Here is a 24,300-nt window from a genome sequence, read left to right on the forward strand (position 1 = left end):
CTTTAAATAAAGTTAATTATTTTTAATCATATACTGATAAAGTCTTAAGATATATGCCTGATCCTAATATACTGAATAATTCAATAATTTGAATGTAGAAACCATAAGATTTATATGTTAATGATCATATTACAGTAGATTATAGATCACCACCCTATTTTGCCTGTGTTCTGTGATTAAACAGTTAGCACAAAGTGTAGGAAAGTGATGAAATTAAGGGAGAGATATGCTAATACTTTCTACATCTATCAATGTTCAATAAAAAATTCCTTACCAGTAAAAGCAATATAATGCAGAGAATGGAAAACAAACTGTGAAAATGTAGGATGGAAATAAAGGATATAATGTGAGGCTAGTGAAAATAATCTCCTGGCAAAGAGTGTCGGTCTAAAGGCTATATTTTAATGACACCAAATAGATGAGACCTAGGGAGTGAAAATAAGAAAAGACTCGTAAAGAAGGAAATATAACCATTGAAAAAATATTAGCCCTGCACCAAAAGTCCATTCATGAAGAAAGAAAGGAGAGGGAGATAGAGAGAGGAGTATATGTCTGGACAATCTCTTGCTTTATCATTTTTCCCTTTTCAGTTGCTCATGATTGCCAAAGGACACCAATGACTGGAGTTACATTAGGGGGAAGAAAGTCAAGGACCAACAGATTAACTTTTCTTTCAGCATTTGAAAATGTTACTTATATAATCAGTCAGAATGATGAGCATAAGATTAACCTCATTATTTTTAATGCAGTAACTTCCTCTGTAGAAAGAAGAAAACCATTCCTACTGTACAAAGGTGTATGAAAAGTTAATGGTGCCCATGTTTTGTCATACAATGGCATTTACCTCTATATTAAGAGGTACTTTTATTACTTTTATGTGTGTGTGCTTGTATTTGTCTATGTGTAGATTGTGCATGTGGTTATAAGTATTCTGAGAGGCAAGGCTACAGATATCAGATCTCTTTGGATCTGAGTTACAGGAGGTTGAGTGATGCCTGACATTAGTATTGGAAACTGAACCCAAACCCTCATGTAGGACATGAAGTACTGAGCCATATATTCAGCAAATACTTTATCTTGATATACCGCTCGAGAGGTCCATTGTTAAAGTTATATATATATATATATATATATATATATATATATATATATATATATATAGTGTTGCACTTTTTCTAAAGAGTAGGATAATATACTTGCCTTTATTCAGATAGATGCACCTGAAACTTGATTAAGTTTCATCAAGGGACATATAAGAGAAAAATGTCAGGAAAAAATGGAACAGTTTAAAGAGAGGCTGGTGATTATGATTGTGTAGTGTCATTGATTATATAGGGTTCTATTTTCAGAATAGATATGTTTGAATGGTAAGGCTCTTTAAAATCTCAACATCATAGCTTTGTAAGTATCATTAGATATAACATTCTCAATATGTTGATTGAATTATTAAATTAAGTTGCATACAGGAATGGCTTCTTTACATTCCATTAACAAAATACATATCAAGGTATTGAGTACTTTTCTCATTTAAAGAAGAGAACACTAAACTTACTTGCCTAATGAGAAATATTAAATGAGATGCTTCAATAAGCATGTAAATTAAAACAAAAAAAGTAGCAATTTATTATTTAACATGTAGGTAGAATAAAATGTGTGTGTGTGTACATGAATGTGTGTTTGTATGTGTCCAGGCGGTCTTGTGTGCTTCTGTGTGTGTGTGTGTGTGTGTGTGTGTGTGTGTGTGTGTGTGTGTGTTGTTGTTGTGTTTAGCATGAATGTGGACATGGAGCACCATAAGGTAGAAATAGGACAATTTACAGGATTTGTTCTCTTTCCGCCATGTGGGTTTAGAGAACATATTTCAGGTCATTAAGCTCTGCAGTAAGCAATATGTCCATCTGCCAGATCCAAAAATAGTGATTTTTTTGTTTTTATTCATCACAAATATTTCATAAGTGTTACCTTAAACATGTTTTTAAATTATAACTGTTAAATGAATAAAGTGTGGCCCTACTATACAATGATGAAGCTTCATTACTATTGGTTTGTTTCTGAAATTCTATGTCCTCGTTTAGCACCAAATTTACACTGTCTTAATGGTTCTTGCTTTCTCTGAAAGCCTTGGCACGTCTTCTAAGATGTAAGCCTTAAGAGCTTCCTTCAAAGAAGTGCTTTCAGCCTTATAAATCTTCTGCTTTTTTTATCCAAAGTTTTTGCTCAGTATTGAGTCACTTGGGATTTGAACAGAGTTGTGAACTCTGGCACGTCATATGTAACAGTTGGCAATTTCAGAAAGTATTTACTTAGTATTAAAATGCCTTATTAAATATGTCAAATTGGTCTTCAGGGACTTTCAAAAAAGTACACTCAATCACTTCTCATTGATATGCAACTTGATAAAATGTGTGCTATTTAAAAAGCATCAGAACAAAGAGAAGCCAAGTGCAAGGAGTGACACAGCTGATTCCCTAGGGAAAAAGGACTCAAGTTTTATTGTAAAGAAGGTATTTCGAAAGCTTTTTTCATATATTTAAATCTGTTCAGCTGAGAGGAACTAATCCCTAGACTGAACAGCAAGAATCTGCCACAGGAAATACTGAGAATAAAAACTTGTGTGAGACACGGCTTATGTACTTCAGAGTACAGTGTCTCCAGAGTTGCTGTTTTCAATAGAAGTGCTCTGCAAACAGAACAGGTTTCTATACACTTAGGCGGGATTTCTTAAGGAAAAATAAGTGTGCCAAGGGATGTTCTGTAAGCTTAATAGGTATTAGTCAGAGCAAATAATTCTCAGATTACTTCAATTTTAAAACTTATTCTACTTGTCTTCCTTTGGAAATTTGGAAATTCCTCTTCACTATGCACACAATGGTAACAGCTTTGAGTGTAGGACTTGTTGGGTCCAGTACAAGAGAATATTTATTGACAGCAAAAAATGCTGAGGGAAGCATCTCTCACATTTGTGTTCTCACCTACACTCACTTGCTGCCTGACACATGCATAAATGAAATACAATAACAATAACATATTTTAAAACTTGATATTTTCATTATTTTAAAGGAAAATAATATTTTTTCATTAAAATGACAAATATAACTTATCAATTAATTTCTTTTTAAATGACAAGAAGTGGACCACTAATAATATCCGATTCTCCAAAACTATTAATCTAAACCAAATTCAATCAACACATGACAGTATTCATTTTTATTTCATTTTGCTCAGCAATATAGTTGGTATCAAATGTCATAGAGAATTATTTATTCTTTTCTTCTTGGTTTTTAAGTTTAGAGTCTTGCTGAAATTCAACTGTCAATAATGAGTACAGGACCATTTATTCACCAGAAGCTGCAATACCCTGAATTCACTGTTTGTTTCCCTGTTCTGGAAATAGGTGGCTTACCTAACAGAAGCATTTTGTCTCACAGTGGCAGAAGCTAGACATAGGAAATAAGTGTTTTCAGGGCCCTGTTATCCCCAAGAATAGTCTCGTGTGGACATAATACAACATCAAGCAACTATTGTTATTTGAGTTCACATATTCTTGGTACCATGGGGAGGAGATAAGCTATATATTTGTTACACAAATTTAAGAATTAATTTTCAGGGGGCTGGAGTAGTGCCTCGGGTGCCAAGAGCATTGACCGCCATTCTAGAAGACCCGAGGTTAGTTTTCAATACCTACGTTGGGTTGCTTAAAACTGCCTGTATCTCCAGGTGCCAAATATCCAATGCCATCTTCCGGCTTTGTGGGCACCTCCATATACACACACACAGGCACAAAAATGAAAAATAAGATTAAAATGAATATTTAAAGAGAATTACATTTCATGGGACATAGCACTGCTTTGAAATTGTATTGAACCCTTTTATTGGGTTCAAATGAGTTCTGGGCTAAATACTATCACACACTAAAATTTGTTTTCCTGAATGCACAGGTACCTCTGTACTACAGGTGACAGCTACAGATGCAGATGACCCCACATATGGAAACAGTGCTCGAGTTGTTTACAGCATCCTGCAAGGACAACCTTATTTCTCTGTAGATCCTAAAACAGGTTAGTGAATTTGTGTACATTGTTGTGCAAGCGATCTGTCAATAAAACAAAATGATTCGCCTTTTGGTTTACTTTTCCTCGTAATTAGAGACATTAAATACCATTAAAATTATAGTTATTTTTCTAAAACAGTCTAAATATATCAGTTTATGCATACCAATTAAAATTTACCATTAAATATTACTATAACATTTAAAATGTACTACTTGCGGGTTGGGGATTTAGCTCAGTGGCATAGCGCTTGCCTAGCAAACGCAAGGCCCTGGGTTCAGTCCCCAGCTCCGAAAAATAGAAAAAAGAAAAAATAAATAAAATGTACTACTTATAAAGGACATATTAAATATTATATTAATAGAATATCTCCAAACATTTTGATTTATATATATATATTACTTTAAAATTTCTATCAAAGATAGAAAATTATTTGTTAAAAATTCTAATACTTTTTAAGAATTAGTTAAATATATGCTCAGGTACTCATGCATATATGGAAGTATACATGGTATATGTATGTACAAATTAAATATATGTATATGATACACATTATCATGAGGTGCTTCTATGACTTCTCCTTGGATGTACTTTTCTGAATTAGACATTCTTTCATCCATCTAATGTTTAATTAAAGAAATTAAGATAATAATCCCACACTCTTTTTTTTCTTTCTTTTTCTTTTTTCTTTTTCCCTTTTCTTTTTTTCGGAACTGGGGACTGAATCCAGGGCCTTGCGCTTGCTAGGCAAGCGCTCTACCACTGAGCTAAATCCCCAACCCCATAATCCCACACTCTTAAGTGTCCTCCTTTTTTTTTAACTCAGATAAACACATGAATTCTTTCCTCTTCCTTCATTCTGGTAAATATTAATATTATCTCATCTCACCATCAGAACGAACACTCAGTAGCCTTTTGTTTTCTCATTCTACTACATAAAACACAAACATAAAACATAAAGCACATGTCCTTGCTAAGTGAATTCTTCATGGTAAAATAAGTGAACTAACTACCTATTTCCAACTGAAGTAAATATTTAACACATGACTCTTGGGAGGTTCCAAATTTTTAAAGAATTTAAAATACATCCTGAAAGAAAAGAGAGCTGAGAGGTTCAGGAAGGATCAGGGAAAGTGGGTTCATTATGATCAAACTAAATTCACATTCTCACCAATAATATGTGATCTTCATGGATGTAGTATAACTTACTCAATATGGATACTCTATGGATGTATTCTCAGTTAACATAGAACCTACAAGGATATACTCTGTCACAGTTTCTAAGGGATTGTCAGAGATGCACTCTGACTCAGTTGACATGGAACCTTCATGGAAAACAAAAGTCCCGTAGCTATGACCAAGGAAGAGATGTCTGTCAGGAATGTCTCGTTTAAAACATTATATTATGTAGCCAAGAAAAATCAATTCATGTATTCATTTAGCACACTTATAATTAAATTTGATGACATCATTTGCCCCTTCTCTTTCCCCTAACCTCTCACCCCAGTTACCTTGTACCAATCCTTCTAGTGCTTCCTCTAGGCAGCAAATTGATAGATTTTCTTTATTATTAATGTTACAGATATGTGTATGCTTATGTGTATGTATGCATAAACACTAAATACAATTAGCTAAATTCCTTCAAGTTTCTCTCTCCCTTCTGTGCCTCTGTCCATTTGTCTGTCTCTGTCCGTCTCTGTCTCTGTCTCTGTCTCTCTCTGTCTTTCTGTCTGTCTGTCTCTCTTTCTCTCTCTCATTTCTCTCTCTCTCTCTCTCTCTCTCTCTCTCTCTCTCTGTGTGTGTGTGTCTGTGTGTGTGTATGTGTGTGTGTGTGTGTGTATTCTGTTGTGTTTCACCTCAGACAACTCGGTATTAGTTATCCAGCTATACCTCTCTTGGGCATATACCCAAAAGATGCCCCAACATATAAAAAAGACACATGCTCCACTATGTTCATCGCAGCCTTATTTATAATAGCCAGAAGCTGGAAAGAACCCAGATGCCCTTCAACAGAGGAATGGATACAGAAAATGTGGTACATCTACACAATGGAATATTACTCAGCTATCAAAAACAACGGCTTTATGAAATTCGTAGGCAAATGGTTGGAACTGGAAAATATCATCCTGAGTGAGCTAACCCAATCACAGAAAGACATACATGGTATGCACTCACTGATAAGTGGCTATTAGCCCAAATGCTTGAATTACCCTAGATGCCTAGAACAAATGAAACTCAAGACGGATGATCCAAATGTGAATGCTTCACTCCTTCTCTAAAAGGGGAACAAGAATACCCTTGGCAGGGAAGAGAGAGGCAAAGATTAAAACAGAGGTAGAAGGAACACCCATTCAGAGCCTGCTCCACATGTGGCCCATACATATACAGCCACCCAATTAGACAAGATGGATGAAGCAAAGAAGTGCAGACTGACAGGAGCCGGATGTAGATCGCTCCTGAGAGACACAGCCAGAATACAGCAAATACAGAGGCGAATGCCAGCAGCAAACCACTGAACTGAGAATAGGACCCCCGTTGAAGGAATCAGAGAAAGAACTGGAAGAGCTTGAAGGGGCTCGAGACCCCATATGTACAACAATGCCAAGCAACCAGAGCTTCCAGGGACTAAGCCACTACCTAAAGACTATACATGGACTGACCCTGGACTCTGACCTCATAGGTAGCAATGAATATCCTAGTAAGAGCACCAGTGGAAGGGGAAGCCCTGGGTCCTGCTAAGACTGAACCCCCAGTGAACTAGACTGTTGGGGGGAGGGCGGCAATGGGGGGAGGGTTGAGAGGGTAACACCCATAAGGAAGGGGAGGGGGGAGGGGGATGTTTGCCCGGAAACCAAAGAATTATTATTAAGTATTAAATAAATTAAAAAAAAAATAAGAGTGCTCATTCATGATATAGGCCAGGGGGCTCATTCTTGTGAGGACCTAACTCTTCCTCTCCCATCAGTCATTAGGTGCGTCTAGTTTTTTGTTTGTTTGACCAATTGATTGGTTGGTTGGATTTTTTGCTATTTTTGCTGAGATCCAGAACACATAAAATTTTCTTGTTCTAAATAAGCATGTTCATTGTTTATGCAGTTATTTCTTGGAGTATCTTTCACATTAGGCTTCCTGATATTCAATCTCTAAAAGTCCTTTGTCTCCTATATAGGAATCATTCCCTGCAACGTAAAGAGGTGTAATAAATAGTCCATGTAACCATTAGGCCTGGATTGCGCCCCCCCAAGGTCTGGTGATCTATGTATTGCACCCATTTCTGTCTGCTGTGGTTCTATTTATTTGATGTAAAAAGAAGTCTTTTTGAATGATGGGAGGGCAGATGCTCTTTTCTATGTCTATAAGGATAAGATTAAGAATATAAAGGGAGCTATGCTCGTCTAGCAAATTGGTGGGAGCAGATTACTCTCTAAAATCCATGACCTTTCTAGCCCTGGGAAGTTGACTGTTTCTAACACCAGATATGTGTCCCCTTCTGTTGGCCTAGCTTCAGTACAATTAGACTGCTATTAAATACCATCAAGGGATTGTTGCTAACTTTACCCTTGTAGAAATCTTGTCATCCTGGTCATAGACATGTTTCAAAACTTTTGCAGTTGGACAGGACAGCTTTTGAAAGTTAGCCTAGTAATTTTTGTACACCACAGGAAGTACACCACAGATGTTCATGTCAGAGATCGCTGTAATCATCAGAGTTCTGCCTCATGAGTATGCAGTATTTTCTACAATAAGGGCTTACCTTAAATCCCCAAAAGAAAACCAAGAGGGATGTCAACAGTCTATTTTTTTTAGTTACTTGGACTAGTTTGTTCAAACATTCAAAAGAAGTTTTGACATGCCTGGTACTAGCTTTAAGGTTTGAATTGTGTTTGTTTCTAATAATCATATTTAATGAAGCACATACCACGAAGAAGAATCAAGCCATAAACACACTTTCAGCACCTAGTGCAATTATGTTATTATGATTGAATTTTATGATTATGTGTATAAGAGGATTTGACTAGGCATTCTGCCTCCCTTTCCATAAGGTGTTCCAGCATTCGAATTCACTGCCAGGAGGAGACTGGAAACATTCTGTGTCTCTTACTTTCCCATATGAAACTGTGTAGAGCCTACATTCAAAGAGACAGGTATACATGAACAAAACCAATGCATATAAATGCATTCGTGTGTCCACACATTTTGAGAAAATTCATTATACTACGAGTGAAATATTTCAACAATGAAGTTAAAAGTTGAACATTATAAACAAACATCATTAATATTATATAAATTATATGGTATTCAAATTATTCTAGTTTTAATATTATTGTTAAATAATTGGGGAAAAATTCTCATCAACCTGGTTTTAAAATGTTGAAAGATAAATGACCATGTATGGTTATTTACACTGTGGTTCAACTGAAATTTTGTTGAAAATCTGAGCTACCTTATTGTTTGATGTAAGTGGTCCTCATTTCCTTGGTTCCTCTAAATCATTTGTCATTTGATTGGGTATAAATCATGTTCTTGTTAAATATAAGAAAACTAAATTTCTACTTTAAAGAGACAGGTCTCTAGATGGAAGAAATAGTCATATAAAATATAACAGTGCTATGTTTTCTGTTGTGCACACACATCTCTGAGCTCATACACATATTTACCCAAATAAATCTTCGGTTCATTAATGTTCTGTATGCCAAATGCTTACAAATAAGAAAATATCTCATTTACTTAATAATAAGTTAAAATAAAGGCACCCTGCATAAATTGTACTCGAAACTATAGTGTTCCTATTATGCCTATTATGGTTAACAAATATTAAATCTATGCTTATTTCTTACTGTGTGAAGAGTTGCATATGTTTATGTGTGGGTACATGCAGTGAGGGTGAGTAGGAACTTGCGTAGGCAGGGCAGGCTTTGGGGATGATGTTTCTCTGCCTCTGCAGACTGCTTTAATTTGGATTTCATGGCAGTTCTCCTCAGCACACCCTCAGTGACATAACATTTAAACACAATTAGCATTTGGGTAGAGCTATATATCTTACAGGTAAGTCAAGAAACTAAGACAGAATTTTATGTCAAGTATAAATAAACTCTAGTATAGTTTCTAATGTATAAAATTCTATTAGGGTTGTACCATTTTAAAAAAAATTGTTGGACAGTTTTTATTTGCATTTCAAATGTTATTCCCTTCCTGGTTTCCAGTCCTTAAGTCCATAATCCCTTCTTCTATGAGGGTGTTCTCCCTCCCTCCCCAACACCCTCCATTCCTGCCCTGACATTCCCCTACAGTGGGGGCGTCCAATCTTGGCAGGACCTAGGTTTTCTCTTCCCATTGGTGCCCAACAAGGCCATCCTCTGCTATATATGTAGCTGGAGCCCAGGGTCAGTCCATGTATAGTCTTTGGGTAGTGGTTTAGTCCCTGGGAGCTCTGGTTGGTTGGCATTGTTGCTCTTATAGGGTTGCAAGCCCCTTCAGATTTAATCTTGTTTATTTTTTTTATAGTCCAGATTTTATACGCCTCCTGGTCCACCCTCTGACTGTTTTACATCGCATATCTCCTCCCCTTTTAGTCTCCAGGAGGATGCCCCCCCTATATCCCACCCCACCAGACCTCTCCATTCCCTGGGACTTCAGGTCTTTTGAGGGTTAGGTGCATCTTCTCTGACTGAACCCAGACCTGACAGTCCTCTGCTGTATATGTGTTAGAGGCCTCATCTCAGCTGGTGTATGCTCTCTGGTTGGTGGTCCAGTGTCTGAGAGATCAGGGGGGGTCAAGGTTAATTGAGACTGCTGGACCTCCTACAGGGTCACCCTCCTCCTCAGCTTCTTCCAGCTTTTCCTGAATTTAACCACAGGGGCCACCAGCCTAATTCAGTCCATTGATTGGATGTAAATATCTGCATCTGACTACTTCAGCTGTTTGTTGGGTCTTTCAGAGGTCAGTCATGACAGGTCCCTTTTTGTGAACACTCCATACCCTTATTCATAGCGTCAGGACTTTCTTGTCTTCAAAATGTGTAATGTGATAAATGAAATGCTTTGTGTTAATATTAGTATTTGCTAACTAAAGCATCATGGGATCTCTGGGTCTCAAAGAAAGTATATTTAAAGTTGCATTCGGTTAGATGATGCCTTAGGAAGTAATTTAGCAGAATGTGCTAAGTAGAGTTCTAAGATAAATACTCACTATTCTCTTCACAGCTTTTACTAGTGGGCTACTTGTACTTAAAAAGCTTATTAGCAAATAATTAAACATGGTCAGAACTAATGAATATAGTTGTAATTTTGCTTCAAAGTGCTGGGAAAATAATCTAAACAGACATAGTGAAAATTAGAGAATCAGTTGCTACGACAGGATATTCTATAAGAAGTATTGGGGTACTAGTCATTTACAAAGGTGGGTTTTAATAGTTCCACTTAATTCCTTTTTCCTAATTGAATGATGCATCTCAACACATTTCCAATTACCTTTATTGAAGAACAATTATAATAATGCATAACTTTTGTGTCCAAGTAACATTGAGATTTCAGTGTTTATCATTATAATTAGTACTTTTATTTCCTTATTATCATTACATAAAAGGTATATTTTGCTGTTCACCTTGACTTTATAATAATGAGTTTCAAAGATATTGTGTTTTTCTGTTTTAGAAATCACGAACTAATATCTGTATCCAAAGATATGAATTATGAGTCATAATTACATATTCATTGGTATTTTAATATTACATATTAAACACACTGCTTCAATATTTTAATAACATATAGAAATACAAACTGAGGTCCATTACTTTGTATTGTGAACTAAAGCATCTATAAATAATTTATAAATTGTATAACCTTTTTTTAAAGCTTTTTTTGTTTTTTTTCTTTATTAACTTGAATATTTCTTATTTACATTTTGATTGTTATTCTCTTTCCCGGTTTCCAGGCCAACATTCCCCTAACCCCTCCACCTCTCCTTCTATATGGGTGTTCCCCTATCCATCCTCCCCCATTAATGCCCTCCCCCCAACAATCACGTTCACTGGGGGTTCAGTCTTAACAGGACCAAGGGCTTGCCCTTCCACTGGTGATTTTACTAGGCTATTCATTGCTACCTATGAGGTTGGAGTCCAGGGTCAGTCCATGTATAGTCTTTGGGTAGTGGCTTAGTCCCTGGAAGCTCTGGTTGGTTGGCATTGTTGTATAACCTTTATTATAATTGGCATGATATTCCTCAGTATATACAATGGAAGATCACCTACTAAATTAATATTTTAAACACTAGTTACCACTTGAAAAGTAGAAAAGCTTATTGCAACAAAATATCTAAAAGTATTGTATCTATGATATATTAATCTCAAAGAAACATTCATGTAGAAATAAACAAATAATGATGGTTACCATCCTTGCAAGCAGAAATTCTTGTGTAAAATATTTGAGGAAAGTTGTTGTGATTGGAGTATCTCATTAGAGAAGAATCTGGAAGTACAATTGTCTTTACAATCCCAGTGTTGTCATTTAGTGTTGACATTATTAGAAGTAAACCATTATGCTGAAAATGTCTGTGCCCCTATGAGAAGCAGACAAACAGTACCTGACTCATCAAATATTTTCACTGTCTAGAGCTAAGAAGCAGAAGTCAGGGAGATATCATTCCGTGGGAGCAGAATCTAAGTATTCTGTCCTACAGAAGTGTGTAGGTTTTAATTGGGAATGAATTCTATTCATGATCCTGACTTTATTAATGACCTGACGGTGCTTTCGACTGGATGTACCACTCCATGTTATTTTCCATGAAGGCAAACAGGATGCGTTGGTGTCACAAACACATTTAATTCTCCTGATGATCAGTTCAGGATATTTAAAATTCTAAACACAAAGTAAGGTCAGGAATAAAAAAAAATAATTTAAAAACTCTTTACCACATGCTTACTACATGTGAGCATGATAAGATACTTAGCATATGTGAGCTGAGATTGATGTACACTTTATTAGAATATGCTGAGTATGTACTCTGTCAATTTATAATTATGTCATTCATATATTTGCATACATGTACAGATAGCTTTTGAGACTTTATATATATATATATATATACTCATTTCAGCAAGCACATTTATTTGTAACATGTAGCAGATGAAAATATTGAATTTATAATTGTCATGTTTAATATTCAGGTATATCAAAGTAATGTAGTTTTACTGCTTTACATTAATTTTATACAGAGCACCACATACACTTGCTTTTAGCACTCATACTGTGGTTTAACATGTAAATGTTGTTTGCTGTTTGATGCTAAATAAAAACAAACACTGAATAACAAATTTCTTGTTCATCTCACACTTCTGAGGAATTACATCTTGAACAGGATTCTCCCTCATACATTTCAGAGTCTTCTAATTAGTTGTAATCTATAGTATCAAAGACTCACATCATCTCATTAATTACTGATGGATAGCATATTAAACATGTATTGATGAAAATCATTGGACTTTCACTGGCACTCATGAGATTCATCTTACAATTAATTTATTTAAAACCTTCAATATGACATCGATGTAAGTTTAACTTTGTAATATCTTTAAAGAAATTATATACTTTTTGGAAAACTATTTTTGGAGATAATTTATGCATTGACAAAAGTGTGCAACTTCATATTTACATATTTATTCATATTCAAGAAAAAGTCACATTCCGGTTTCTCTGCATATAAATTTAGAATGATGTGCCTATCTCGTTATCTTGACAAAGGTAATGAAATGCTCTTAACAAAGTGGTTTAGTCAGGGTTACTGTTGCTGCACAAGCATCATGATCAAGAAGCAAATTGGGGAGGAAAGGGTTTATTCAGCTTACACTTCCACACTGCTGTTCATCACCAAAGGAAGTCAGGACTGGAACTCAAGCAGGTCAGGAAGCAGGAGCTGATGCAGAGGCCATGGAGGGATGTTACTTACTGGCTTGCTTCCCCTGGCTTGCTCAGCTTGCTTTCTTATGAAACCCAGGACAACCATGCCAGGGATGGTACCACCCACAAAGGACCCTTCCAGCCTTGATCACTAATTGAGAAAATTACAGTTGGGTTTCATGGAGGCATTTCCTCAAGGGAGGGTCCTTTCTCTGTGATAACTTCAGCTTCTGTCAGGTTGACACACAAAATCAACCAGTACAGTTGATCCCTTGTCCACTTGACACACAAACATATCTCTATTAACCCTCAACCCCTACTTTTTTATTCATTCCCAAGATGTAAATCCCACAGCCTTTACAATTCTTATATATTAACATTTCAATCCCTTTAAATTTTCCAATCTCTTTTGAAAGTCAGTCTTTTTACAATTCAAAATCTCTTAACAGTGGGCTCTAGTAAAATACTTTCCTATTTCAAGTAGGAAAACTATCAGGGCACAGTCACAATCAAAAGCAAAAATCAACCTTTAACTGGCCAATATCTGGGATCCACTCACGATATACTGGATTCCTCCAGTGCTTCTCCAGCTCTGCTCTCTGTAGCCCTCTAAGCTCAGGTTGATCCACTCCACTGCTGCTGCTGTTCTTGTGATCATCCTGTGATACTGGATGTCTTCTGCTGTGACTAGGCCTCACCAGTAGCTTCTTGTAAGCTCTCTTCATGGTGACAGACCTCAAATCCTTTGCATAACCCCTTAAGTACTGGCCATTTACTGCAAGTGAGGCTGCACCTACACCAAGGCTTTCCATGGCCTCTCACAATGCCCAGCCTCAGCGGCCCTTCATGACCCTTTCATGCCTTCAAAAGCAGTACCACCTGGGTGACTCATACACATTACCAAGTCCAGGTATAGTACGAGGCTATCTCTGGAAAACAGCTGTTTGTGCTCTCAGAAAACACTGCCCAAAGATTTCACCTCAGTGATGCCGGTTTCGTCTTAATCATCAGTAATTTCCTAGCTCCACCTAGCCAGCATGAATGATACAAAGATTTCATTTTAGTAGTTCTGGTATCTTGATAATCACAGCTGATTCTTCAGCCCCAGCTATCCAGAACCAAATAATCTTCATAATCAAAACACCAAGGCCCTGATAAGAATCTTTAATCTTCCCTCTGAAGTTTCACAAGCCAGGCCTCGATCTTTTGCACTGTGCTCAACATTATCTTCCCAGTTCCCACTGAACATCACATAGAGCTTTTTTTTTTTTTTTATTAACTTGAGTATTTCTTATATACATTTCGAGTGTTATTCCCTTTCCCGGTTTCCGGGCAAACATCCCCCTCCCCCCTCCCCTTCCTTATGGGTGTTCCCCTCCCAACCCTCCCCCCATTGCCGCCCTCCCCCCATAGTCTAGTTCACTGGGGGTTCAGTCTTAGCAGGACCCAGGGCTTCCCCTTCCACTGGTGCTCTTACTAGGATATTCATTGCTACCTATGGGGTCAGAGTCCAGGGTCAGTCCATGTATAGTCTTTGGGTAGTGTCACATAGAGCTTTTAACACGCAATGGTTCTTCAAACCCAAAGTTCCAAAGTACTGCCACAGTCTTCCCAATGTCATAGTCAGGCTGTCACAGAAATAACCCACTGTGCTGGAACCAGGTTGTCTTTTTTTGGGGGGGGGTTCTATTCCTGCAAAAACATCATAATCAAGAACTACTAGCCCAGGGATGGAACCAACCAAAATGGGCCCTCCCACCCTTTGTCACTTATTGAGAAAATGTCTCACATCTGAATCTCATGGAGGTTTTCTCAAGGGAGGTTTCTTTGTGATAGATAATTCTAGCTTGTGTCAAGCTAACACACAAAACCAGCCAGTACACAAAGTCTCTGGCAAAATGAAGGCGTTCACCTATATTCTGTGTCTTCTTTATAGAGATGAATAATTTTTCAATGATATTAAATAATAGATGTTTATGCCTTTGGTGTAGTGATACCTGGAATAGAATAAAAATGATTGCATTGCATAAAAGAACTATTTAGCCTAAAAGCCTGTAGCTATTTTTTTTTCCTCCAAAAAAAGGGAAATTGTCATTTTGGTTGATTTTTGTACCATGTTGGAGTTGGGAATCTAATTTCTGCAAGTGGTACCCACATTACTTAGTATTATTAATTAAAAGGCTGTCTACTTTTCCAATGCTAGTTTTTGACAGTTTTGACAAATGTTAACTGTCTATAGCTGTATAGATTTGTCTCTGGCTCTACTGTGCATGCCATTAGGTTGCATGTATGTTTTAGCATTAGTGTCATGGTATCTTTTAAACTGTGGCCTATATTGTATTTTAACATCAGGTAGGGTATCGGTTATGGCTGTGCTCTTTCTTGTTAGAATTGTTAGATAGCTGGGGTACTAACTGTTTCCTTAAGAATTACTGAATTATTGTTTATAGTTCTATAAAGACTGTCATTGGATGTTTGAAGATTGCAATATAAATCCTGCTAATTCAAAAATAGAGGAGGTAATTTCATCATCTGATATCTTCTTCAATTAATGGTTCATCATCTTAAAGTTTCCTTTACAGTGATCTTCCAATGCTTTGGTTAGATTTTTTCTAACACTTGTTGAGGGTACAATGAAAGAACATTTCCCCTAATTTAGAAATCAGAAATGAGATTTTTCATTTCAATAAGAAACTCTTGATTTGGATTTCTTGATCTTCTACCCTGCTACTTTATGAAAGGTGCTTATTAAATCCAGCAATAGTATGAGATCTATTTTAAGACTAGAATAAGTTCACTTATGTAAAAATATTCATTTAATGCTATAAACACTTAAACTACAAAAAGGAGTACAGGGAAAACTCTTTAAATATAGACAGAAGCAAAATGCTTCTAAATAGGGGCCACGATAGCACAGATAGTGCCGACAAAGGGAATTATAAGAACTTAAAAGCCTTTGCAAAGAAGAAGCTATCCAGAGGAATGAAGAAATAAATTGCAAGATGGCAGTAAACCTTTACTTGCTATATTTCAGCCAAGAGTTTTATACATAGAACCTTTAAAGAGTTATAAACAATAAAATAATACCCAAAATAAACAAACTCTGTCTCTGTCTGTCTCTCTGTCTCTCTGTATCTCTGTCTATCTGTCTCTCTGTCTGTCTCTGCCTGTCTCTCTGTCTCTCTCTGTCTGTCTCTCTGTCTCTCTGTATCTCTGTCTATCTGTCTCTCTGTCTGTCTCTGCCTGTCTCTCTGTCTCTCTCTGTCTGTCTCTCTGTCTCTCTCTATCTCTCTCTGTCTCTGTCTCTCTGTCTCTCTGTCTCTCTGTCTGTCTCTGTATGTCTCTCTGTCTCTCTCTGTCTCTCTCTGTCTCTCTCTCTTTCTCTCTCTCATACACACACACACACACACACACACACCCACACACACATACACTCAAACTGCTAAAGCATGTATTGGCCAGTGATTCAGATAATGGTTAGAAAATAAATAAAAATGATTACTTGGAAAGATGAGTCAGCAGTCAAGAATATAGCACATGATGCTCTTACAAATTACCTGGGTCTAATATTATGTGGCCAAATCTAGCAGTTCACAATCACCTGCAACTTTAGTCTCTATGATGTCTATTGTATCTCTCCACAGAGAGCCCCTGAATTGATCCATACATACCCACACAAAGGTACTTACAAATACACATAACTAAAATTAATAAAATGAATCTTGAAAGAAAAGCAGTAAAATTGGCCTATGAATATTTTATATTTCAAACATTCTTAACCATTAGAGAAATGCATTATAACTTACTTTGAAGTTTCAGGAAAACCCAGTGAGAATACCAAACTTAAAAAAAAAAAACAAATCACAGCATATATCAGTGTAGTTAGGAGAAAAGAAGAACCCTATCTGCTGCTGGACAAAGTGGAATCTAATATGGCTACTGTGGAAATCTCTATGAAAGCTTTTCAAACAATGGGAAGTATGGTACCATAAAACAGCTATGTGATTTCTGGGCAATAGGATCTACACTGTTTTATAGGAACACTTATGCATTCCTCCTTATGGGGGTTCTTCTCCTGCAGGAAGGAAATCGAATCAGTCCAGATGTTCAGAAACAGATGAAAGGACAATGAAAATATGGTACATTCTTTCCATAGACTTTTGTATAGCCACAAATAAAAATAAAATTTGCTGGAAAATAGAGGAAAGTATAAAAATCTTTGGATCTCAAAGATTCTCTTCAAAAGGCAATTCTCATAGCCTAGCCTAGCATTTAACTGTGCAGTCACATGGGAGTAAATAACGGTAAAAACAAGAAAACCAGAAGCGGGATCTTCAAACTCCAGAGAAGTGACAAGTTGGAAGACAAAAGATCACAGTACAACCCAGAAACAGAGGTGTCAGGGCAGAGAGCATTAGGATGGGGAAACTGAGATGAATATAGAACATGTAGGGAAATCTCACGGGAAAAGTCAGTGCTTGTAACCCACTTTAAAAATATTAAGGAGGGTTTGTTACAATCATTTGGTTTGCATCTTTTCCAATCAATGTGATAAAAGCCTTTACATAAATCATAAATAAGAGAAATACACAATTAGAAAAAAGGAGGCTAACCCTCAACACTTTTATTTGTTCACAGAAGATAGCTCATCAATATTTTTGTTGTATTTAATCAATAAAAATTCACTTCATTTCAAGAATTAGAATATAAATATTTTTCCATGAATGTTTTACATTATATTTGTAAAAGTTCCGTAGATTCTAATATTTACTTTGGAGGATCCATATATGTGTATTTAATAAAAATAACAATTTTGCTTGTTTAAATAATTATTACCACATTTTAATAATATAGTGTCAGTAACTACATAAGTATAATACATAATACATCACTTACTTAGCCTTCTCCAAAGTTAAAATATGTGCTTCCCTTGTAATAGCTAAAATACAGTAAATCAGAAGAGTATCTCATCATGCGTTTACTGAGAGAACATTATCTCTCTTGACTTATTAAGAAAATATTTGAAGAACTGCAATTTCTTAGCTGTAAGAGAAGGTATGGTGTAAAGAAACACAAGAACAGGTTCATTTTGCAGAATATTTAAATGTGAAAGAATAAGGACCTTTAGCCCATATCAGCCATGGTCTCTACTCACTCTCAGTGACTTATTTTGCAGATTACATTGTTGCTCTGGTTTTATTTGTGAAGCTCTATTCAACAGACCTTCTGCTTCCCTGTAGCTACAGTGACACGGTTCTGACTGGTTTCATCACTGAATGGTTTCATCAAACCACCATTGGTGGTTTATTGTAGATTACACCACAGTCTGCCACTGCAGAACATCAGCATAGGAACTCAAGTAGGTTAGGACATGGAGGCCAGAGCCGATACTGAGGCACTGAGAAGACCTGCTTATTGGCTAGCTTCTCTTGGCTTACTTTAAAGTCTGCTTTTTTTTACAGCACCCAGGACCAGAGGTGCTGCCCAGTTGTAGCAATTCTCACTGTGAACTGCTCTGCCTCCACACCAAGCATAAATTAAGAAAATTAGTCACAGAAATGTCAACAGTCCAATATTATGAGGTGGGAGAATTTTCTCACCTGTGGTTCCCTCTTCCAAAACTGTTCTAGCTTGTGTCAAGTTGACCTAAAATAAGCCTGCACAGCTCCCTTGGCCTTGCCACCTGTGTTTAAACACATTTTCAGTTATTGAAAGAGCAGCAGCCACAATACAATCATATGATAGTACATACAATTCAAATAGTAGTTAACAAAATGTTTTTCAGTACATTTACATTATTGTGCTATTTCTACAAGTAGATACAACCACATGTAACTAATGCCAGAAACAATCTTGAAATTTTCTTTGTAATCTGAAGACTCCTGTTCACTAGATGAAGCAAGGCAGGCATCCTGTATCTAGACTTGTTTCTCTCAAGTCCATGCCTATAAATAGGAAGAAATCATCTTTGTTTCTGGGGACTCCTTAAGCATTTTCCAGACTGCTGCTGTTCAGTACAAAGATTCTCATTTTCAAATGGATTTTTTAAATTACAGAAACTATCCATAATTTTGCACAGAAGTCACCTATTCTCTTTGAAAATTTTATTTAAAAGTTAGTGGTATCTTGATCATATATTATAATATCTGCAGTTTCTCTAGTCTGCTGTAAACATCTGTATTTATTAGGTATTTTTCTTTTAATAACATAAGCTTAAGATAGAAAACATTTCTAATCATTGCCAGAAAATAAGTACAGAAAAACTGTTAGTAAACTAAGCAATTTTGGACATCAGACTTAATTAAATTGCTGTTGAGACATGGAATCATTAAGTGAAATGTTACTGAAAAACCATATGTTTTATACATACTCAATTGAACAATAAAACCAAGGTTAAAACTTCCTGGGAGCATTCCTTATTCCTTTGCATGATTTGTATCATTACTAGTACATTTTAACATGAACATATAAATGTACTAATAATGATACAAAATATACACAATTGAACCTATTTGGAAGAACACACTCCTAACCCATAATATTAGTGACCACAATCAGTTCTGTTACAATTATATCATTTTTCAAAATGTTTCAGATCTTTCACATGTCTAAGGGTTGATAACTAAAACATTCTTTTTATGTTTCATAATTTTTATTTTCTCCCATTTTTTAAATAAGCAACTTTACCAATTGCTATAAAATAAAACTTCTATTCAAAATTATAAGCAGCTCCTTAGATTTCTGTTGCATACCACATGGGGAGAGAGTAAGCTTATTTTCTGTGCATCTGAATAATTTAATTCTAGAAAAAAATTGAGGAAAGGAAGCATTCAGCCTGATTGTTAGTCTGAACATACCAAGTTTAGTTTTAATGGCTCTCCTCTAACTTCGTGCTGGACAAATGTTACTTTAGTCTAATTTCACAACACAGTGATAAAAATATAGCCATGGGTGTTGTTGTTTGTTTGATTTTCTGAAAGTTGAAGCAATATTTGAAATAATTTTATGTATACAAAACAGAACCAACTTGTAATAGAAGTTAAATACCTTGAAATGATCTGTCCCCATTGTCACAGAGATATGAGTTGCTGAGTTCATTTCATAAAGGCTCCATCTCCTTCATGCTGGGGCTGCATTTTCCTGTCTTTAGGTTCTCAATTTCTTCCAAATACACCAAGAAAATCTCAGATATGAGTATAAAGAGACATAAGAATTTCAGTTGGACTCAAATTTTGTTTGGACTCCAAATTTTATTTGTGCTCAAATTCACTGATAAACATCAGGAAAATAAATGTTACAACAAAAGATACATAGTATGATATTTCTTCTAGGAACATCAATCATTGTTTTTAGAGGAGATACAAACAGTGCTTAAACAACATATTTCCCATTTTGTTAACTAAAGATTTCCACTGCCCAATTGGACTTAACATTCATATAACTGAAGCCTCTCTATCCCAGTCAGCACCATATCTTTAAATAGTATTTTTACTAATTATGAGAGAATTTCAACCAATTAACTTGAATAAAATTCATCCCTATCATTTCTTCCAGATTAACCTCATCTTCATTCTCAGGCACACCTCTCTCTCTCTCTCTCTCTCTCTCTCTCTCTCTCTCTCTCTCTGTCTTTCTCTTTCTCTTTCTTTCTCTCTCTGTGTCTCTGTCTTTTGTCTCTGCCTTTCTCTCTCTCTCTCTCTGTCTTTCTCTTTCTCTTTCTTTCTCTCTCTGTGTCTCTGTCTGTCTTTTGTCTCTGCCTTTCTCTCTCTCTCTCTCTCTCTCTCTCTCTCTCTCTCTCTTCCTTCTTCTTCTCCCTTACTTCCTCTTTCTCTCAACAAAGCAAGCCTCATTTGCTCTGTCCAAATACATTTAAATAGTCCTGGCTGTGCAGCCAATACTGGAGCATGGTTCACACCCTTAAAGGAAATTGATTCTCTGTCTTCTAGAAGCAGACAATTGATTGGTATCTTCAGCTTGCATAGTATTTCAAGTCCCTTTTCCCTCATTCTATGCTGGGATTTTGTATGAATTGAGCATGCACATGGTACCAGAGTATTTATGAGTTCATAAATACAGATGGAAATTGGTCTGAAGTTCTCTTTCTTTGTTGGGTCTTTGTGTGGTTTAGGTATAAGAGTAATTGTGGCTTCGTAGAAGGAATTCGGTAGTGCTCCATCTGTTTCAATTTTGTGGAATAGTTTGGATAATATTGGTATGAGGTCTTCTATGAAGGTTTGATAGAATTCTGCACTAAACCCGTCTGGACCTGGGCTCTTTTTGGTTGGGGAACTTTAATGACTGCTTCTATTTCCTTAGGAGTTATGGGGTTGTTTAACTGGTTTATCTGTTCCTGATTTAACTTCGGTACCTGGTATCTGTCTAGGAAATTGTCCATTTCCTGAAGATTTTCAAGTTTTGTTGAATATAGGTTTTTGTAGTAAGATCTGATGATTTTTTTGAATTTCCTCTGAATCTGTTGTTATGTCTCCCTTTTCATTTCTGATTTTGTTAATTTGGACGCACTCTCTGTGTCCTCTCGTTAGTCTGGCTAAGAAATACAAAGAACTCAAGAAGTTAGACCACAGGGAAACAAATAACCCTATTAAAAAATGGGGCTCAGAGCTAAACAAAGAATTCACAGCTGAGGAATGCCGAATGGCGGAGAAACACCTAAAGAAATGTTCAACATCTTTAGTCATAAGGGAAATGCAAATCAAAACAACCCTGAGATTTCACCTCACACCAGTGAGAATGGCTAAGATCAAAAACTCAGGGGACAAGAGATGCTGGCGAGGATGTGGAGAAAGAGGAACACTCCTCCATTGTTGGTGGGATTGCAAAGTGGTACAACCATTCTGGAAATCAGTCTGGAGGATCCTCAGAAAATTGGACATTGAACTGCCTGAGGATCCAGCTATACCTCTCTTGGGCATATACCCAAAAGATGCCCCAACATATAAAAAAGACACGTGCTCCACTATGTTCATTGCAGCCTTATTTATAATAGCCAGAAGCTGGAAAGAACCCAGATGCCCTTCAACAGAGGAATGGATACAGAAAATGTGGTACATCTACACAATGGAATATTACTCAGCTATCAAAAACAACGACTTTATGAAATTCGTAGGCAAATGGCTGGAACTGGAAAATATCATCCTGAGTGAGCTAACCCAAACACAGAAAGACATACATGGTATGCACTCACTGATAAGTGGCTATTAGCCCAAATGCTTGAATTACCCTAAATGCCTAGAACAAATGAAACTCAAGACAGATGATCAAAATGTGAATGGTTCACTCCTTCTTTAAAAGGGGAACAAGAATACCCTTGGCAGGGAAGAGAGAGGCAAAGATTAAAACAGAGACTGAAGGAACACCCATTCAGAGTCTGCCCCACATGTGGCCCATGCATATACAGCCATCCAATTAGACAAGATGGATGAAGCAAAGAAGTGCAGACCGACAGGAGCCGGATGTAGATCTCTCGTGAGAGACACAGCCAGAATACAGCAAATACAGAGGCGAATACCAGCAGCAAACCACTGAACTGAGAATAGGACCCCCGTTGAAGGAATCAGACAAAGAACTGGAAGAGCTTGAAGGGGCTCGAGACCCCATATGTACAACAGTGCCAAGCAACCAGAGCTTCCAGGGACTAAGCCACTACCTAAAGACTATACATGGACTGACCCTGGACTCTGACCTCATAGGTAGCAATGAATATCCTACTAAGAGCACCAGTGGAAGGGGAAGCCCTGGGTCCTGCTAAGACTGAACCTCCAGTGAACTAGACTGTTGGGGGGAGGGGGACAATGGGGGGAGGGTGGGGAGGGGAACACCGATAAGAAAGGGGAGGGGGGAGGGGGATGTTTGCCCGGAAACTGGGAAAGGGAATAACACTCGAAATGTATATAAGAAATACTGAAGTTAATAATAATAATAAAAAATCCAGATGGAAAACACTAGTGCTTTGTGGTAATCTAATACTGCTGGCTCTCCTTTGGAAGGGAGGGGGCCTGAGGTAATATTTGATGGCATGGATGTTGGGTTATTTGGCTGGCACACCTAGAGTCACAGTCTGAGAAGGGTAGCCAAGACAGGGTAGGAGTTTAGAGGCTACTGATAAGGCCATATCAGAGTGCTCTTACTGGCTTAGACTTTATGATTTTATCAGCCTGCTTTCTTATAGAATCCAGGACCACCAACCCATGGATAGCACCTCCCAAAATGTTATGTGCTCTCTCTGATTAAATCACTACTTCAGAAAATGACCCACACAGCTGCCAACAGCCTAAAATTTTCTTTTATATATACATAAATTGACACAATGTGCTTTGACTTGCAGTTTTCCCTTTAACAGTTCCTTCCCAGATCCTCCCCATATTTCTGTTCCCCAAATCCACTTCCTTTCTTTCTCCCATTACAATATAAAACAGACATATAAAATAATAATTATAACCATAATAAAATAAGATGACATAAAAACAAATAAACTAGAGGGACAAAACAAATGAACAAAAAGAAAAAAATATACCTAAAGATAAAACACACACACACGACTTTAACCACACATAGAGAGACATAACCGTACACACACACATATGTCATAAAGAAAAATAACTGGAAATAATAATACAAATAACCTGTATAGTAAATCAAAACAAAATACAAAGCCCTGATTAAACAGTATGAGATAAAATGTCATAGATTTATTGTATGTTGGTCATCTATTGCTGCTGATGGTACCTGTCCTTAAGAGTGGACTGTTTTCCCAGTGAGACTCTATTAGAACAAAGCTCACTTATGATTTGATTGGTTATTAATTAGCAATACCTTCTGGGATATGGGTGAAGGTTTGTGTCCATGTCTTTTCTCAGTCCATGGAGCCCATTTGGTCCACACCTGTACAGGATCTGCACACGCTGCTACATTATCTCAGTGTATTTTTGGATCTGCCTTGCTATGTTTGGAAGGCCTTGTTTCTTGTTTCCCTCCATCGTCTCTAGCTGTTACCCTCCTTCTGCTTCCTTTTTCTGCAAGGTTTTCTGGGAGAAAGGAGTTGATGGAGACCTCTCATTTAGTACTGAAAGTTCCAAGGTCTCTACACATTGTCCAGATTCATGTTTCTGTATTTGTTCCCAAATGCTCCAGAAGCAGGGAGAGCACCTCTGAAGACTGCAGATAAAGGCACTGATCTATCTATAGCAGAATATCAATATGAGTCATGTTATGGATCATCTCTTTAGCAGAAGAGTAGTATTTGATTTCGTCTCAGTCCCTGGCCCTTTGGTCTCAGGATCTGAATCAATTGAACTATTTCAGAAATGGATTCTCTCTCGTGGTTTACAACTTCAAT

The 24,300-nt window shown here is 36.8% G+C and overlaps 1 protein-coding gene across 12 annotated transcripts in view; it reads left to right on the forward strand.

The window, feature by feature from the left end:
* Cdh18 (cadherin 18) overlaps positions 1–24,300 on the forward strand; it is a 1,022,663-nt gene that overhangs the window by 789,316 nt on the left and 209,047 nt on the right. For all 12 annotated transcript variants that reach the window (XM_087621794.1, XM_087621802.1, XM_087621796.1 and 9 more), the window contains one exon: positions 3,939–4,058. In XM_087621794.1, the coding sequence (XP_087477920.1) occupies positions 3,939–4,058 (120 nt within the window). The remainder of the gene's footprint in view (positions 1–3,938; positions 4,059–24,300) is intronic.

This window comes from Rattus norvegicus, chromosome 2 (assembly GCF_021556685.1).
Source record: "Rattus norvegicus strain SHRSP/BbbUtx chromosome 2, alternate assembly SHRSP_T2T, whole genome shotgun sequence".
NCBI lineage: Eukaryota > Metazoa > Chordata > Mammalia > Rodentia > Muridae > Rattus > Rattus norvegicus.